At 47.1% G+C, this 20,206-nt stretch overlaps 1 protein-coding gene across 2 annotated transcripts in view; it reads right to left on the bottom strand.

Moving 5' to 3' along the window:
- Window positions 1–19,780, bottom strand: part of LOC119952124 (transmembrane protein FAM155A-like) — a 430,589-nt gene extending 410,809 nt beyond the window's left edge. The window contains exons 1-2 of one of the 2 annotated variants that reach the window (XM_038775697.1): window positions 19,671–19,780; window positions 18,363–19,224 (exon numbers count right to left, since the gene is read on the bottom strand). In XM_038775697.1, coding sequence (XP_038631625.1) covers window positions 18,363–19,016 — 654 coding nt within the window. In that variant the 5' untranslated portion in view covers window positions 19,017–19,224; window positions 19,671–19,780. Of the gene's footprint in view, window positions 1–18,362; window positions 19,286–19,670 lie in introns of those variants that run through there. The other variant, XM_038775698.1, reaches the window with a different exon arrangement.
- Between the last annotated feature and the right edge of the window lie 426 nt (window positions 19,781–20,206).

Here is a 20,206-nt window from a genome sequence, read left to right as displayed (position 1 = left end):
CACCCCGTAACCCAGTATCCTCACCCAACCTTTTGGACACTTAAGCATGGCCAATCCACCTAACATGCACATCTTTAATTCCCATCAAAAGCAGCTCATGCTGGAATAAGTATTTGGAATGGGACAGCTATTTATAGAGATAAGTACAGCCCAAGATTACTGCATGGACCATGATGGTTGCATTCAGAGGAAACCCACGCAGATATGGGGAGAAAGTGCAAACTCCACACAGATAGTCACCCAAGACCAGAATTGAACCCGGGACCCTGGAGTTGTGAGGCAGCAGTGCTAACTACTGTGCCACCCCTAGATAGATACAAATATGAATTAACAGATGATTATTGGTGTATAAGAAAGCAAGGGAAAGTGATTATTTAAATAAAAATAATCTTTATTATCATAAGTAGGCTTACATCTAGGGACAGCACGGTAGCACAGTGGTTAACATAGTTGCTTCACAGCTCCACGGTCCCAGGTTCGATTCCCGGCTTGGGTCACTGTCTGTGCAGAGTCTGATCATTCTCCCCGTGTCTGCGTGGGTTTCCTCTGGATGCACCGGTTTCCTCCCACAATCCAAAGATGTGCAGGTTAGGTGGATTGGCCAGGCGAAATTGCCCTCAGTGTCCAAAAAGGTCAGGTGGGGTTACTGGGTTACAGGGATAGGGTGGAGGTGTGGGCTTAAGTGGGGAGCTCTTTCCAAGGGCCAGTGCAGACTCAATGAGACTAGTGGCCTCCTTCTGCACTGTAAATTCTATGATTCTATACATTAACACTGCAATAAAGTTACTCTAAAAAGTCCAGAGTCGTTAGAATGGAGGTAAATGATGGCAGTTCTGGAGCGGTTTGGGATTGGACCAAGATTTGTGGACTGGTAAAGCTGCTATATAAGGAGCCGAGGGCGATTGTCCGCATAAATAATATCAGCTCGGAATACTTTCCTCTCAACTGTGGGACTAGGCAGGGATGTCCTATGTTTCCCCCCCCGCCCCCGCTGTTTGCACTCGCGATTGAGCCATTGGCCATCGTGTTAAGAAGCTCGGGGATATGGAAACAGATAGTGCGGGGTATGATAGAGTTTAGGGTGTCCTTATATACTGATGACTTGTTATTATATGTGTCGGAACAAATAGGGGAATACTGGAGCTGCTTTGGGTGTTTGGATCTTTCTCAGGGTACAAATTAAATCTAGACAAGAGTGAACATTTTGTGGTGTCTCGGCCGGGGGTGGGGGCAGGAGTGGGGGGGGGGGGGGGACTGCCATTCTGTAGAGTACAGATGCACTTTAGATACCTGGAGATTGGGGGGGGACTCCACAGGTAAAATGGGCGGAATTCTTCGACCCCCCCCGCCGGGTTGGAGAATTGCCATTGGCCACGCGAATCGCGCCACGCTGCCCCGATGCCGCGACGCAATTCTCCGCAGAGCAGAGAATCGGCAGCACTGGGGCCGGTCGAGCTATGCGCTGACTCTCCGGCCCGGGCCGGCACTGGCTGGCGCGCCGATGGGCCGAGCAGCCGTCACCAAAAAGCTGAGTCCGCCGACGCCATTCTGCCATCCTCTGAGCCAGCGGGACCTCGGCGTTGAAGGGTCCGGGGGCGGCCTGTGGGGCAGAGTGGGGGTCCGACCAGGGGGGGGGTCCTCCGTAGTGGCCTGGCCCGCGATCGGGCCCATCGATCGCCGGCCGGCCTCTCTGTCCCCTGTAATGGCTCCTGTAGCCCTGCACCATTTGGCGTTGGGGCGGTGCAGGGAAGACGGCCACTGCGCATGCGCTAGTTGGCGCCGGCCCAACTGCGCATGCGTGCACCCTGCGGCGCCAGGTTCATGGCATGGGCCACTCCAGCGCCCTGCTACCCCACTATGGCCCGGAGAATCGGGTCTCGGAACGGGCGCCGACGCCAGAGTAAAACACTCCCGTTTTTGCGCCGGTGTCGGCACTTAGCCGCCCGATGGGAGAATCACGCATCGCATTTTTAGTTTGGTGGGGTGGGTGAAAGCTGATCTGGTAAAGTGGGGCTGTTTCCCTCTGTCACTGGTGGGTTGGCTACAGGCGGTTAAAATGAATGTGTTGCCACGATTCCTGTTTATTTTCCAATGCCAGCCTATTTTCCTGCCAAAGGCATTTTTCCGATAGATTGAAGGGATGGTTACCTCGTTCGTATGGGGAGGGACGTTGGCCAGAATTAGAAAGGTGCTACTATATAGAGGAAGGCACGCAGGGGGTTTGGGTCTTCCAAACCTGATATATTATTACTGGGCGCCTAATGTGGAGAAGATACGGAGCTGGGCCAGGGAGGTTGACTCCCAATGGGTCAGAATGGAGAAGTGTTTGTAGAGGGGGTCAGGATTGAAGGCGCTAGCAATAGCGCCGCTCCCGATGGCCCCGGGAAAATACTCAGGGAGTCCAGTAGTGATAGCTTTGATGAGAATTTGGAGGCAGTTTCGCCCACACTTTGGGTTGGGGGCAGAGTCAAGGGAAATGGCGATTCGGGGGACCATAGATTTGAGCCAGGGAAGTGGGATGGAAATTTTCGGAGATGGGAGGAGAAAGGAATTAGGACACTAAAAGATTTGTTTCTTGGGGGCCGTTTTGCGGGATTAAAGGAGCTGGGAGCGAAGTCTGGGCTGGAGCAGGGGTAGTATCGGCGGTTTACAGGGTTATTTTGGAGATCTAAATATTTAGATACATGAAGGTTTGAGACTTTGCCAGAAAGGAGATACAGAGCGTCCCAGAAGAGCCGGCTTCCACATTGCTGGATGACGTGCTGACGACAGGGGGACTGGAGACAGGGGTAGTATCGGCGGTTTACGGGGTTATTTTGGAGATGGAGAAGGCGCAGCTGGTAGGGATCAAGGCAAAGTGGGAGGAAGAGTTGGGAGAGGATATGGAGGAGGGGTTCTGGTGTGAAGTGCACCGGAAGGTGAACGCCTCCACCTCGTGTGCGAGGTTGGGGCTGATACAGCTGAAGGTGGTGTATAGAGCGCACCTTACAAAGGTGAGGATGAGCCGGCTTTTTGAGGGGGTAAAAGATGTGTGTGAATGTTGCAGGGGGAGCCCCGCAAACCACGTTCATAAGTTTTGCTCCTGTCCAAAGCTGGAGGATTACTGGAAGGAGGTTTTTAGGGTAATCTCTAAAGTGTTGCAAGTGAAACTGGACCCGGGCCCTTGGGAGGTCATATTCGGGGTGTCGGACCAGCCGGGGTTGGAAATGGGTGCAGAGGCAGATGTTGTAGCCTTCGCCTAGTTGATTGCCCGAAGGCGGATCCTGTTAGGGTGGAGATCAATCTCTCCACCCTGTGCCCTGGCGTGGCTGGGGGACTAGCTGGAATTCTTGACTCTTGAGAAGGTCAAATTTGAACTGAGGGGAAGGATGGAAGGGTTCTAAAATTCATGGGTGTTATTCATTATCCACTTTACAGAATTGGATTATATTGAACATTAGTGGTGGGGGGGGGGGGGGGGGGGGGTGGGGGGGGGGGGTGGCTGGGAGGGTTGGGGGAGTGAGGCGGTGTGTATTAATGGTGACTATGGGTGATTCTTGATTCTTTTTTGTCATTTGTTTATGTTAACATGCGGGCTAATGTTTGGGGTTTGGTGGGAGGATGGGATCGTTGTTATTGATATGAAGATTGCCATTGCATTCGTTACTGATTATTGTTTATTGTTGGGTGTTAATTTGGGAGAAAATGTGAAAAAGGAGGAGAATAAAGATATTATTTTTTTAAAAGCCCGAGCCGCCACATTCCGGCCCCTGTTCGGTTACACCGAGGGAGAATTCAGAATGTCCAAATTACCGAATAGCACGTCTTTCAAGACTTGTGGGAGGAAACCGGAGCTCCCGGAGGAAACATACGCAGACACTGGGAGAACGTGCAGACTCTGCACAGACAGTGACCCAAGTCAGGAATCGAACCTGGGACCCTAGCGCTGTGAGGCAAAATAAATAAAGAACAATAACTTGCATTTAGGTAGCGCTTTTCACATTAAGGACATTCAAAGGTGTATCGGAGCCAATGAATAACTTTTAAATTGTAGTCACGTTGTAAGGTTGGAAACGTCTTTGCCAATTCACGTACAATAATGTGATGGGATCAGATAAGCTGCTTGTTTACGCGATGTTGGGTCATCCTGAGGTTGTGAAAGATGCTATTCAAATGCAAGTCTTTCTTTAAAATTTTATTTGGTACATTGAACAAGTGAAATGTATGGTTCAAGCCACTTTTTCCAATCTCAATCTTTTGAACGCACACTTGGGGAGCAATAAATGATGGTCGGGGAGTACTGCCCTGCTCGTCTCCAAAATAGTCTTGTGGGAATCTTTTATGATCACCTGAGAAAAAATCAGGCTTGGCGAAATGTTTCATCCAAAAGACATCCTCGCGCAGTGTTATTGTCATGGGTGCAAAAACTCTACAAATCTTTCTCCTGTCTCCAAGACAGGGAAGCAGAATTCCACGGTATCTATTTACACTTCTAATACTTCAACCTGGCCTGTTGCTTTCCACAGATGGCACTTCGATGGCCACAGCAGGGCAGCAAGCATTGTGTTCCATGCAGTAATCTTGGTCTGTACTTATCTTTATAAATTGCAGTCCCATTCCAAATACTTATCCCAGCATGAGCTGCTTTTGATGGGAATCAATTCCACATAGCCACTATTCTGTTGGGAAGAGGATATGCTTTTCTGTACTCCTGAGTGAAGTGTGTTCATATATCTATGTGTTCCCTGCTTATTTATCACAGTGCAAATTAAATTAAAGGTGTCAGCTGCAACTCAGTTGGTGGCACTCTTCCCCCGTGACAAAAGGTCATAGGTTTATGTCCCACTCCAGGGATGTGAGCATGTGAATCTAGACTGGCAGTCGTGCTGGAGTGCTGCACAGCTTGATATGTCACCTTGCAGATGAGAAGCTAAACTGAGGGCCTCTCTTCCCTCTTAAGGTGGCCGCACAAGATCCTTTCCCACGGTTTTGAAGAGTAGAGGAGGTGAGAGTTATCCCTGGAGTCCTGACTGATATTTATTCCTCAATCAACACCACCAAAACAAATTATCTTAAACGTCTCTGTTGTGTGCAAATTAACTGTTGCCTTCCCTACACTAGAACATTGACTATACTTCAAACTGCTTCAGTGGCTGGAAAGCACTTTGAGGCATTCCGAAAGGCACTATATAAATGTAAGCCTTTCTTTAAATAAACTGCTCACTGCAGTATCAGATATTTTATATATACACAGTGCAATAGGAGACCATTTGGCCCATCGAGTCTGCACCGACCCACTTAAGCTCTCACTTCCACCCTATCCCCCAATAACCCTTTCTAACATTTTTTTGGACACTAAGGGCAATTTAGCATGGACAATCTACCTAACCTGCACGTCTTTGGACTGTGGGAGGAAACTAGAGCACCTGGAGGAAACCCACGCAGACACGGGGAGAACGTGCAGACTCCGCACAGACATTGACCGAGCAGGGAATCGAACCTGGGACCCTGATGCTGTGAAGCCACTCTGCTACCGTGCTGCCCTATCATCTATGTTCACACTATTGACAAGTGGCAGATGCAGAGTTTGGGTCAATGATAGAAAGATACAGAAACATGCCATGATCATTTAGGTGCAGAGTGGATTTAAATGGCGTCGGTCTTGGATCAATGGTTGCACTGAATCTAAAAGTTTGCAGGTTTAAGCCCCACTCCAGAGACTAAAGCACATGATATGAGCTGACACTGCAATGTTGTTCTGTGTGACTGCTGCACTGTTTTTCCAAGGAGATATTCAGCACGGTAGCATTGTGGGCGGCACAATCGCTTCACAGCTCCAGGGTCCCAGGTTCGATTCCGGCTTGGGTCACTATCTGTGCGGAGTCTGCACATCCTCCCCGTGTGTGCGTGGGTTTCCTCTGGGTGCTCCGGTTTCCTCCCACAGTCACAAAGATGTGCAGGTTAGGCGGATTGGCCATGATAAATTGCCCTTAGTGTCCAAAATTGACCTTAGTGTTGGGTGGGGTTACTGGGTTATGGGGATAGGGTGGAGGTGTTGACCTTGGGTAGGGTGCTCTTTACAAGAGCCAGTGCAGACTCGATGGGCCGAATGGCCTCCTTCTGCACTGTAAATTCTATGAAATAAGGACGCAGTCTTCCTTTTCAAGTGGATGTACACAATCCCAGAGCATTATATTTAAGAAGAGCAGGGGAGTTATTAGGGTTAGACCGATGGCCTGGCCAATAGTAATCCCTCAATTTGCTGTCTGCAAATTGGCGGCTGCGTTTTCTGAATTACATCCGTTACTGTGCTCCAAAAGTACTCAATTGACTGTTGTGCTCCATATCCTTTGACACCCTGACTTAACAAATATGTGTAGTATATATATGTTGGGTCCCCGAAACACTAACAACAAGCATTTGGAACAAACAATAGTTTATTCACTACCTGAGCCACCTATATCAATCTCGGCTTGGAAATCTAATTGTCTCTGAATACATGGTCTTCTGGCAGAGGGAGTTCCAGATTTCTACCCTCTGTGAGAGTAGTGCTTCCTGATTTCCTGCCTGAACTGCCCAAGCTTTAATTTTAAGCTTGTATCACCTCAATTTTGATTTCCATATCAGAAGAAACAGGTTTGTGCAATCTATCTACTGAATCATTTTAACCTTTTAGACACCTTGATCAGATCACCACTAAGTCTCCTACATTCAAAACAATCTAAGCCTAGTTGATGAAACTCTTCATAATTTCACCCATTAAGTCCAGGCATCGTTCTGATGATTTGTGCTGCAGGATCAGGGGCTTCTTTCTTTTTTAAAAATAAATTTACAGTACACAATTATTTTTTTTTTCAATTAAGGGGCAATTTAGCACGGCCAATCCATCTAACCAGCACATCTTTGGTTTGTGGAGGTCCTCAGCGTCGTAATCCCAGTGCTAACCACTGCACCACGTGCTGCCCCTAGGATCTCCTTTCTGAGTGTGATGTCTCTATCATTTTCCAACACGTTTTGCCAACGGATAAAGGCGGTACAGACTGGGAAATTCGGCCACATACAGTGAGGGAGTGGGTAGGAGACAGGTGTGGCCAGAACGAGGGTGACAAGAAGGGAAACGGAAAGGGAAGAAATTCCACATTTCAAAGTAGGCCAGGAATCTTGGATCCGGGTTCACCTCCGCCACCGGGGTCAGCGGGACCGGAGAATCCCGCTGCAGTGAACCAACGAGGAATTCTGGCCGTAATATTGAGGTTGTCCAGTCGATCAGTGATTTGACAGTTGGCATGGTGTGAATTTTGATTAAATATATGTGGCCGAGGTGGGGACAGATATTTTAACCGTAAATCTTATTTTGATGAAAACTGACGTGGAAACACTGGAGGTAATTTTGAATGCGTAACAAAGGGACAAAGACTCAGTCAATATCTGCCAGTTAAAAAAAAGAGATACTCCAAATGCACAACAAACTGAAAATCATCATGCACCATGCTGTACTCCCGCCCCCACCTAATAATCAATCAATCAATTTATAACCTCTGCACACTATCCAAGGGAAACACAGCCTGGATTAGGGGTTTGCCTCTGTCCACACTCTGATAAAGTAATAAAAAAAACACAGACCTTCTCTGCTCTCTGTCATGCCAGGTCGGTGGTGTACTAAGAAAATGTTCAAACTCTCTGCAAGTTGGGAAGTATTTGCACCTCTCTGCAAGTTGGGAAGTATTTGCACCTCTTGCCCAAGCAGATCCTTGGAGGAAAAGCTGCCCGTCGCACTCCCTGTACAATGCTTGACTCAGCCAATAGTTCACAGTGCATCATTATCCCAGCTTATCTTCATTCTTCCCCTGAAGGAGCACAAAGCAGCTTGGCTGCAATTTTGACAGGAGGCCCGCACTCTTGAGCATTAGCGCCAGCGATGCTTCAGGTGACCATCTCCTCCCAAAAGGGGGACATAAGACAGTTCCAGTAGACAGGTTCAAGCAAAGACTTGTTCCAGGTCCACGGAGACAAGTTGAGGGATAGTGTGAGCCTAGACTATTAACAGCAGCAATTAGAATTTAGCAATAACCACAGAGGTTTTACAGCACAGGTGGAGGCCAAATTGAGCACCATATCTATGCTGGAAGATACTGACAGATATAAGATAGACACAATTAAATCTGAACTGCGCATCCTAGGGGCGACATGCAAATCTGTATTCCTCTCTCCCCTACGAATGAAAAGTAATGTTAGTTTTTCTTTCCAATTGTTTCCACAGGTTTTAATAAAGTGCTTTCTTTGCTCCTATAATTATTGCGGTGGCTTTGTATTCTGCGATCCCTTGACCTCCAAGAGGAAATATTTTGCAAATATCTGAGCAGTCGGTGGGGTGAGGGGGAGGGGGATCCTAAAAGAAGGATGCAGAAGAAAATAGATGACGAAGAAGGTGGAAAGAAGAAAAATCCATGAATACATGCCATTCATCTCCTGTGGCCCATCTTTTGCTGGTTTATATTTATGTATTTGACACTTTAAATAAATGGCTAGTGACTGGAAAGTTGACACCTAGGATTTGTCCAGCATTGACAGCTTTGCTAATGTGTCAATTTTAGACTGGGTTTTCAGGGTGACTTGTAGAGTCGACCAATTGTTTGCAAAAACACTGTTAGTGCCCTTTTAAAAGAGAACATAACAATTGCAGCTTTTGGAGCTACAGGGAAGAATTGTACAGCCTTGTCTCGGGTCCGACAAATTCAGCAAGTCGTTCAAACATCCATTGACATTGGCAGAACAGGAAATCCTGGAGGTGGGCGGGACTGTAAAATTCTAGCCATCGTGGAAGCGGCATCATGTAAGGGTACGAGTTTAGAGGCTTTGCTAACGTTCTCACCGGCTCAGTACTCCACAAGCCCAGTGGTAGTGGCAGCCCTGAGGGTGTGGGGACAATGGAGACAGCACATGAGATTGGAGTGTTTGGTCAGTTTCGTCACCAATCTGTGATAATCAACGGTTTGTTCCGGGGGGGGGGGGGGGGGGGGGGGGGGGGGGGGGGGGGGGGGGGGGGGGGGGGGGAGAGGGGGGTGGGCTTTAGGAGGTGGCAGCGGGCAGCAATTGAGAGATTTGGGTATCTCTTCATTGGGGAGGGCTTTCCGAGCCTGGAGGCATTAAAGGAGGAGTCTGAGTTGCCGGGTGGGAACAGGTTTCGGTACCTACAGGAAGGGGACTTTGTCCAGAGGCAGGTTCCAGGCTTTCCTCGCCTCCCTCTCGTGGGATTGCAGGATAAGGTAATGTCAAAAACGAGGGTTGGGGAGGGGAGGGTCTCAGAGATATACAAGGAATTGATGGAGTGGGAAGGGGTCCCATTCAGGGACGTGAAGAGAAAGTGGGAGGAAGAGTTGGGAGGAGAGCTGGAAGTCAGACTATGAGAAAGGGCCTTGAAGAGAGTCAATTAATCCTAGTCGTGTGCCAGGCTTAGCCTGATCCAGTTCAATGTGGTTCATAGGGCCCACATGACGGTTGCCCGGATGAGGAGGTTTTTCGAGGAAGTGGAGGACAGGCGCGGATGCTGTGGGGGAAGCCCGGCGAATCATATGCATATGTTCGGGACATGTCTGAAGTTGAGGAGATTCTGGCAGGGATTTGCAGATATCATGTCAGAGGTCCTGGAAGGGAGGGTGACTCCAAGTCCAGAAATGGAAATATTTTGGGTATTGGAGGATCCGGGGGCCCAGCGGGGGGAGGGAGGCTGATGTTCTGGCCTTCTCCTCCCTGGTGGCCCGGAGATGGATTTTGCTGGGATGGAGGGACTTGGAGCCTCCAAAGTCAGGAGTGTGGGTTAGCAACATGGCGGGGTTTCTCAGGCTGGGAAAGATTAAGTTCGCCTTGAGAGGTTTGCTCGGAGGTGGCAGCCGTTCATCGATTTCCTTAAGGAAAACTGAACATCAGCAGAAAGGGGTGAGGGGAAAAGGTGGGGGAGCAAATGGGAGACATGGCAGTGTAAAATAAGGACAGGGAATCTAATATATGGGGAGCTAGGAGCTAGGACGGGAGGGTAGTTGGGTATGTTATTGGGATGTGGTTGCGTGCTTCGGGCGCTAGGTTGTTAGAATGTTAATTTGTTAAATTTGTTAAACTGTGAAAAGTGCAAATGCTTCAATAAAATATTTTCTTAAAAAAAAATTCCACCCATAGAGTTATAACATCTCGGAAGGACGCCACTCAGATCATAAAGCCCATACTGACTCTCCGCAGAGAAATCCAATCAATCCCATTCCCCAGCACTATCTCTGAATCCCTGTAAGTTTATACCCCTCATGTGACCATCCAAGTTCCTTTTGAAATGATTTATCATCTCTGATTCCACCATCCTTGTCCTCAGCAACTTCCAAGTCATCACTACTTGATACATAAAACCCTGCATCTTTTGCCCAAAATTGTGTCCTAACAATAGTAGCATCAGTTTTTAATTGTCTCCCTCATCAAAACTTATCCTAATTTTGTACACCTCCCTCCACTTTTCTTTGTTCAGATGAATACAACTCCTGCTTCTCCAACCTTACTGTGTAGCTAACTTCCCTCATCCCTGAAGTCTTTCAGATAAATCTCATCTGCACCCTCGTGTCTTGAGGACCCTCACATCCTTCCTAAAACCAGAAATGGACACAATGGGAGGGATTCTCTAATCCTGCGGCAGAGTGTCCACGCCGTCGTAAACGCCGTCGCGTGAACGGGCCGCTCCAGGAGTAATTCTGACGCCTACAGGTTCGCGCCGCTCCAGCTGCCAACACGAACAGTGCACCATGGGATCCGCGCATGTGCAGCGGCGCCGGCGCCAACGCGCGCATGCACAGTGGCCTCCTTCAACGCACCGGCCCCGACACAACATGGCGCAGGGCTACAGGGGCTGGTGCGTAGGAAAGGAGGCCCCCTGCCAGAGAGGCCAGCCCACCGATTGGTGGGACCCGATCGCAGGCCAGGCCACATCGGAGGCCCCCCCCCCCCCCCCGGATCGAACTACCCCTCCCCCCAGAGGCCGCCACCCGACCCTTCAACGCCGAGGTCCCGCTGGCTCAGAGCAAGTTAGAACGGCGCCGGAGAATCGCAGGGGAGGGCCACGTAGACCGGCCCGCGACAGGCACGCACCAACCATGCCAGCACCAATGGTACCGATTCTCCACTCTGCGGAGAATCGCGTGCCGGCGACGGGGCGTCATGGCCCGGCCTAGGGCTGGGAGAATCCCGCCCAAACTCTAGTTGTGGCCTAACCAGTTATTTATAAATGTTCAGCATAAAATCCCTGCTTTGGTTCACACCTCTTATTTATGAAGTCCAAGATCTCATTTGCTTTGCTCCTTACTCTCAAAAAACCCAGGTCCCTCTGTCCCTGTACACTTTTTAGAACTGTGCCATTTAGTCTGTATTGCTTCTGCCAAAATGCGGCATCTCACACTTTTCCATGTTAAATTTCATTTATGTACGTTTGCAAAATGTTTCCTCAGTCCAAGTATTTTTTAAAATCTCGGACACAAAAAACCAGCATTCGTCTCCAGTACGGTTTCACATTGTCCCATAACATCTGATTATCTTAAGCTTGCAAGTAAACCCAGCTTTTAGTAGACAAGAGGGCCATTCTTTTGTGCCTTGATATGGCAGGAAGTGACATTACCGCTCTCTATGTGAGTTTCCATCATTCTTGGGTAGCACAGGGGTGGGGGCTTCACACTCCTTCACAGTAAGCGATAGAAAACCCACTCCTAATGGACTCCCCCAGGTTCATTTCTTAGGGGCACAATAGAGAATGCTGTCAGAAACCCACTAGCAAGTCACCTGCCTGCCCCTCCTCTTTAGCCGAGGAAGGTTTGTGATATTGACAATAATGGATTGAGAGAATGAGTGAATGTGAGTGCAGCTGACTTAATCAAAATTGGAGTCCTTAAAGTTAGCATCATTTAGATCGACTCATTGAGGGAATAGTGCAATTCTATCAAACCCACAATGGAAGATAATGCTGCTTCTCAACTGTACAAGAATCAAACAGTATGATAGGGTTGGATGTTGCACAATGCACAAGAATGCTATTCATGATCTGATGTGGCCTATTTTAAATCACAATAATATAACACACCACCAATTAATTATAATGTAATTGATTTTGAATTTTAATTGGCAGGGAATCAAATAATTAAAAAATTATCTTTCATAATACCACACAATACAACATATTACAGCACTGCACACAGTCATTATTGGTCTCACTACAATGTTGCACAGCGTAATTATTGAGCATTGCATAGTATTGTCCACTGCTAGTCTTGGGAACATGCTGTCCTGAATGCGGGTACTACTGAACACGGTATAAGAGTGCAGATTGACAAAAGAACTAACATGCAATTATATCGCACCTTTCACATTCGCAGTGACCCAATTGCTGACTAGAGGGAAAAACTTGTCCGGGACTAATGGGCAGCAGTATGAACACAGACAGTGTACTGTACATAACCATTTAACATCTTATTAACAGTTAACTGCTTAGAATAAGAAAACAAAACCTTTATGTATAGTACCTGTAATTTATATACATGGCTACAACGATATTCATTCATATAGCACCTGTAAAATCATACTTAAAAAATGTTGCAAAGCTCTTAATAGGTAAAAAGGCAGCAAAGTTTGAAGGGAATATTCCAGGGCTGCGAGCATGAGACAAAGAGAAGGGGCGGGCTAAGGTCATGGAAGGATCTGAACACAGGGGTGTAAATATTTAACTGGAGGCACACCCCAACTGAGAACAAAGTAGGTCCGTGAGCACAGGAGAAATGAATGAACAGGACTTGGGTGCAAGTTAGGATACAGGCAACGGAATTTTGGAGAAAATAAAATGTGCCAGGTATCAGGACGTTGGAAGGTTAATAACATGCACATTTATCCAGGAAGTGAGAGTAAGGGGACCATGTTTACATGGTAGCGAAAGGTTTAGACGTGGTTTGCTCTCAATATAATTTTATTGGATAACTGTTCAGGATAAAATATAATCTAAATTATTTTCACTTCAAGGTGCATCTGGAAAAAAAACCCTGATATTTAATTCTTTCTCTGTATAAATGGGTATGAAACCCATATTCCAAGGGTAGGGAAATGTGCAAATTTGACATTCAGCCAACTAAGTGATGTCACGTACTGAATATTATTCATCATTTCTAATAATCAATAAAGATCTGATTATAAATATAATTTTCCAGCACAGCTCCTAAATTACATCAGCCAGTGAAACCTATGATGACCCTTAATTGCAATATATTTGAATAATGATGCGATGATCGGCAATGTAATTTCCTGTCAATTCACGGAAAACTATTTCTTACTAAACTCACAATAGCTGTTCTTGTGGCCCAGATGTGCGAGTTGGTAACACACCTCAACAGTGAAGTGTGGACCTACAGCTGAATGGAAACACTGAAGAAATTAATGACAATTACTGCAAAAAAATATACCAAATGTAATCTGTGGGATGACACCAAGACAGTATCATCATTCAGGCAGCTATTAACCAATCAGCCTTAGCCATCATCTGAATCTCTTAACTAAATTAATGCTTCCAGTTATTCCCAATATCCATTTGCCTATTTATAAACTATCTAAATCCCTTCATTAAATTCCAGCCTGTAGCTCATTTCCGGGATTTATTCACTCACTTGCCATCTATATTTTAGTTTTGCATCTGTAATAATTACATTATTGCAATCTCCCTTCTATCAAAGCCATTCCAGTTCTCAGAGACCATTGTCCTTTCCATCTATCCCGATAGTCATTCATATCCCAGAGCCAGTAATCAATTTCATCTCAAAAGCATGGATGTAGTGACATTTCTGATTCCAGTGACTAAACCAATGATCGTCTATCAAAAATAATGTTTTATGGTTCCTACTTTATGCAGACAATCACCATGACAGTGCCCCAGTCCTACCTCGTCCATGGTTCAGCTCATTGTTTCAGGTCCCATTTCAGCTGCCTGCTGTTCCAAACTTGCCCCTGTTACTCTCAACTGTTTCAGTCCCACAGCAGGTCCTGCCCCCGCCATCGCCCTGCTGTTTAACAGTCCTGCATTTCACCACTGCCTGCCCAAACGTTCTACCTTCCAGCTCCAAACATTCTTATGACCATTTCCTTGGCCCTCCTTGTTTCCACCTTGGAAGCAGCTGGAGTAGATTCAGTCAGAAAGCTGTGGCAAAGTCTGGTATGTAGCGAGACACTAAAGCTGATATCTACATGCAAATGAACAGAACGCAACACATCTAAGCCCTTGCAAACTGTTCTCAATGAGACATGAGATTATTTCTGTAACAACTTAACTGATTGAAGTTTTCAGTACCAAATTGGGAACAGGGAAAGGTGATCCAGACAAATTCTTCATGTTGCCAAAAGATATACATTATTGGGGTTGTAAGTTCACTTCACAATGAAGCAAGATCAAGCAGGACACTTTACACCAACTGATCTGGAGGAGAAGCTACCAACAAAGCTGGGCTCAAGACTCTGGGGAATGGGGGAGGGGATTGGTTCTGACAGGCCCAAAATATTTCTCAACGTATTCATCAATGATTTTTCTTTAAAAATGATTTTATTGACTCGAACCCATTTATATTGTTCACCTTTTCACCTTTGTTCCTTTGTCTCTCCTAACTTGTTACTTTTAACTTCTATTCCTAGCAATGTAAAATCAGCGATGCTGAAAAATGGACTTCGATCAATGTTACCAGGTTTTACCAATTTTTACAGATATACCATAGAAAGCATCCTATCTGGCTGCATCACAGCCTGACACGGCAACTGTTCAGCCCAAGTCCCGGAAGAAACTAGAGTTGTGAACCCAGTCCATCAGGCGAACCCACCTCCTATCCATTGACACTGTTTGCACCTTCCGTTGCCTTATGAAAGCGGGCAACATAATCAAAGACCCCTCCCATCCGGGCTATTCTCTCTTCCAACTTCTTTCATTGGGCAGGAGATACAAAAGACTGAAACAGGTTCAAACACAGCTTCTGCCCACTGTTACCAGACTCCTGAATAATCCTCTTATGGACTGAACTAATTTCTTCACACATCTTCTCTATTGAATAGTATTACACTCCATATGCTTCACCCGATGCCTGTGCCTGTGTGTTTACATTGTGTATTTATGTATGTCCTATGTTTTTCATGTATGGAACGATCTGTCTGGACTGTAAGCAGAACAATACTTTTCACTGTACCTCGGTACACATGACAATAAATCAAATCGAATCAAATATTATAAAACCCTTTCATAAAATTGAAAACTATGAAGTCCCCTCATAGCTTTTCTTTTCCGAAGAGAGTGAGCCCAAATTTGTTTCATAACAAAGATGCCTGGAATAGCCTTGGTAGTTAAGCATAACCCTTCGAGGCTATGGTATTTTTCTTGTTATGCTATCTCCCAAGTCTATACATAAGATGTGTGCTGACATCATAGTCGATGCCTCTCTCTGTCAGTGCCACTCTGAATTGGCTGCTGGGAGTAGTGAGCAACTGACCCATGTATGCGTATCCATCGGAATTTTCCTTGAGGAAGTAAGAAATCCTTCATGCCTGCATAAACCAATTGGGAATTCAGTATCGTGGAGGAGACAAAACGTGTGTTCAATCACATACTGGCTGGTGAAACATTTTTGTGCTCCAGCGTTTTCAAATTATCCCTCCCCCCCTTCACTTATTAAATTGTTTTTTCCCCCCCACATGTGACTGTTCCAGGGCTAGCTGCTGGAAAATATCACCAATCTGGGCTGCAACTAAATGCTTGGAAATGCACAAAAACAGGGCTCACTGATCTTCTCATCTTGTTACTTTGCCTGTGGAAACACGTCTGCTCAACACCTACCACTGGATGCACAACAGGCATCTGCAATTCAGTGTGCACACATGTGGAAATTGTACTGTTTTATTCCTGTTTCTAATATAAGTTTTAAAGCATTTATTTGGTACCTTTGCATCTTTAAATCTATCTGGTCTGAAGACAACCTCTTGACAGTTATACATTAACACCTCCTTTGGGAAATAAGAGGCAACATTCAGGCAGCACATCCCAGTCCAATTTCTCTCCCCATGGGAGAATTTGCAAATTTCCTTTTCACGTCTGCCAGTCTGTGCAGCTCAGATGAAGGAATGAGCAGAGCTGGAGGACTGAACCTCGTGAGGCTACACGTTAGTACTTCCACATGCTACACTATTGTGCCACCCACCCATCCCCTACCTCCCAGGTTGATCAACCCAACGATATTATTTAAAGTTTTCCATAGTTCCCTCTTCATCTTCGGCCAACTTTCTGTTCCACAAAGTGCGCTGGGCATCTTCAGGCAGAGGTCAGGAAAAGGTATGCACCAGCAAACAACTCTGCTACCTAATCGCGGAACATGGTTCAAACTCAATCTGCTTCAAATGCTCGTCCTCCTGATATCAGGCCACGTTATCAAACAGTGTTATTGGCAGAAACAGGATATTTGCATGAGGTTTTCTTTCATCAAAGTCAATTCCCAACTGTTCATTTACACAACATATTGCCATTTGACCTACAAAACCCTGATTTCCCACTGCGTAATCCTGCGCTTTACGGGGTCTAGAATCAACACCTGCCTACCCTGTAGGATATCAAAGATATTCAGGATCGGGTCTTTCACTCTATCTTATTTCCACAGTCAAAATGTCCAAAAACAAAACTTGATGATTTGGGAAGGTAACAGAGATATGCTCGAAGTCAGCGGGTCCAAAATCCAGTGAAGCTTTGCTTAATTTTATAACCCATCTTAATGCAGAATAATACGATAGTACAGCAATAAACAAGCACATAGGGAGTGCTATAATACAAATTGAGTACTGTTTTGCACACTTCACCTTCAGAGCAGCAGATGGCTGAGAGTGCATTGCATGGCTGTTGCACAAAGGACTCAATGCTGTGTCTAGCTTGCAAGAGCATTGCTCCAGCTGTTTATCAATCACGTACAACTCCTTGAAGTGCAATAGGCCATCAACATGTCGAAGAGATTATCCCCCCCCCCCCCCCCCCGCCCCCTTATTTTCCATAAGAAACACCATCTTTCCTGTTCAGGATTTGGTTACGGAAACATTCATATCTTGAGTTTACAAGTGCAGCACTTCCCTTTATAGTTGACATTATGGCCACTTAGTCCTGCTCCAGGCCGTCACATCATAAATGTCTTTTGACATATGATATGTGAGATAGGGCTTAATTAATTAAAAGCATCTTTTATCAGATAAAAGTATATCTGGAAACCATGTATTCTCTGTATTCGCAGTCTTTAAAGGCAGCATTCTTTGATCTCAAGTGGGAAGGACACTTTAATGAAAACCAAATATTCTCTTTTACTGAATTCTAGAACACATCTCTATCATAACATCTCCATGCAACACATTTCATATTTCACACAGGCAGGATCACAAGTCAGAGCAAGGCGACACTGTGGAAAAAAAAGTTTCATAGCAACATGATCAGAACCAGTTCTCAATCTGTGCATTTATTTCAGTCAAAAGTGCACACTTTTCATTGTTTCATTACTGACAGGAGCTTGGACCCCACCCATGGCATGGACAACTGTGTGGCCTGTGAATGATCAGGTGAGCATAGTCCTGGCAGCTAAACCGCATCCCAAGACTTCGCATCTTGCATCCTTTCTTCAACATATTGCCAAAGCGGCGTATTAAAACTTGACAAAAACATGAGCCTGACTGTTCAACACCCTTATTACCGTGCAGTGTGTGAGGGGCTTAATATCACAACCAACCCTGAATACAGGGCTTTCATTTTTACTGCTTGGCACCTGATAAATAATCCTCTGGTCCCCCCCCCCCCCAGCCCCATTTCTGGTGTACTCTTCCATGTTTCCCTAATGTTGCCAGAACATGGCCACTGGTCTGAACTTGCCTCTCTCCTGTGTTCCAAATATGGCATTCCACACACTCGCCCCATCCCTTACCCCTTCACTCTGATTGAGATAGTGACCTGTCAGTCTCCTTTCACCCTTTCCCAGGACCACACATCCATGGCATTCGTTACCAGCTGGGTAACCCTCAAAACTTCCCCCCACCCCCTCCCACTTGACATTATACACGTTTTGGTTACCACCCAGCCTCCACCTGTTCCTCTCTTTGACTGAGTGAGGGGGGGGGGGGGGGGGGATTGTCTGCTACTTGATACATCTTCAATCACTCCATTTGCTCCCTTTTGTTTAGGCACACAGACCAGCACTGTAAGTGGGAAAAGCCCAGTCTTATTACCTGTTAGTACACGCTGCACACAGGACTGTACCATTCCACCTCAAGAGGTTTGACTACAGGTCCTAGGATGGACACCTCGGAAAATATATTAACCTTACCATACAGTCGGTGGGGCAAGATCGGACCGAGTACCCCGATTCCAAGTGCTTGTGCAGCATTGCTTCGAATTCCTCATATTTTTCCTGAGCGTGTTGGTCTTCCATCTGGTAAGCCCTGATGCATTCGCTGCAGACAGACAGAGCCCCCCCATCGTCGCTGATCCGCATCTCCAAGCTGCAGTTTAACCCGTTCGGGTTGACATACTCCCGCAAAAGATCAGCAAGGGTGTAAGTGTGACAGAAGGGCAGCCGGAGGTGACTGAAGTAGGACCACAGGCAGGCGGAATCCAGCCCCCGGGGGAATCGGCAGGCCGCCTCCAAGTCTTGCACGGGTTCAGTCAGGTTGGCGAGCGAGAGGTCGCACGGAGCCCTCCCCGGGCTCGGAGCCCCGGCGGGGCGCTGCGATGTGGCCAAGTTGGGAGCCCCGGGCGCCTGGCTCCAGCCGCGCTCCGCCGCCGCTCCGCCGCCGCTCCTCAGCTTGGTCCCGGCGCAAGAGCAGAAATAATCAGACAGGAGCAGAGCGCAGAGTAGCAGAGACGCTAAAGACATTTGCCATTTCTCTGCCCTCTGTGGATCGACGCAGGGTTTCTCGCTTGCTGTGGGTGCGAAACAGATTTTTAAGACGGCATTACACATCCAAGCACCCCTGATCATATTTTGGAGGGGGAAAAAGGTGTGGGGGAGGAGGGGGGAAAAGAAAGGGCGGCTCTTTTTTTTTTGTTCTTCCCCCAGTGTCTCCTAGTTCCCAATGTCACTTTTGCGGCATGGCTGTGTGGAGGGTTGCAAAAGAGGGGCGCAAATGCCCCCCCATCGCCTGGTCAAAAATAATCCATTGCATGTGGCAGGAGATTGCATCCTCCATCTGGACAAAACAGAAAAGGGAGATTTGCTTTTTTTTGTTGTGGTTTGTTTTGGTAATTAAAATGAATGAATAAATAAATAAATAAAGCCACATATCATCTCTCCCCCCCCCCCCCCCCCCCACCCCACCACCACCCTACCTACCCTCACCCACCCCCCACACCACCACCTTGTCGATGTTGTCAGCTACCTGCTAAAAACCAGCCCCCCCCCCCCTACTGGTGCGAGAGATGCGCGGATCCTTCAGTAATAAATCGCTCTGTTTTTCCCCTCCGCCGGTGTCCTTGTCCGTTTTGTGGATCCCATCTTCGTGCCTTGACCCCTGTTGCTTCCCCCCCCCCCTTCTCTCTCTATCTCTCTCCACCCTCCCCCTCTCCCTCCTCCTTCCACACACTCTCTCTCTCTCTCTTTCCCTCCCCAGCAAACTCCCCCCCTCAACCTTCCAACCTCAAATTGTCGCCATCTTCACCGCGCGATGATGAGTACACCTTGAGATGTTTGGGGCAGGTCCTGGCGCCTGCGCTGTGCTCCGGGCTCCCCGGGGGTGGTGGTGGTGGTGGGGTGGGGGGGGGGGGGGTGAAATTCACAGAGCCATTCAGAGGTAGTGAAATTGACTGATCCATTCACTGCCAGTGATCACACACACACTCAGAGAGCAGTCAGGGAGGGAGGCAGACAGGCACTCAACATCAGCAGCCGCATACATCCCACACTTGCAATCTGCCATTCTCCCCCCTTACTCTCGCTCCTTCTCTCTCTCCATCTCTCTCTCTCTCTTCACATCCACGCCTGGCAACAGATGCAGGAGATGGAGTGGGGGGGGGGGGGGGTTGTTTGGTGGTGGGGAGGGGGGTGGAAGACCTGACACAGAAATGCGGCTGAGCTTCCAGTGTTGGCTATTTATATGCCAGCCAGAAAGTCACCGAGTCCATTCATACACGATTTGGGGCATGTTTATTCTTTAGGAACCCGCCGGGATAAAT

The sequence above is a fragment of the Scyliorhinus canicula genome, chromosome 17 (assembly GCF_902713615.1).
Source record: "Scyliorhinus canicula chromosome 17, sScyCan1.1, whole genome shotgun sequence".
Classification (NCBI taxonomy): domain Eukaryota; kingdom Metazoa; phylum Chordata; class Chondrichthyes; order Carcharhiniformes; family Scyliorhinidae; genus Scyliorhinus; species Scyliorhinus canicula.
This window is presented reverse-complemented; position numbering and strand designations above follow the sequence as displayed.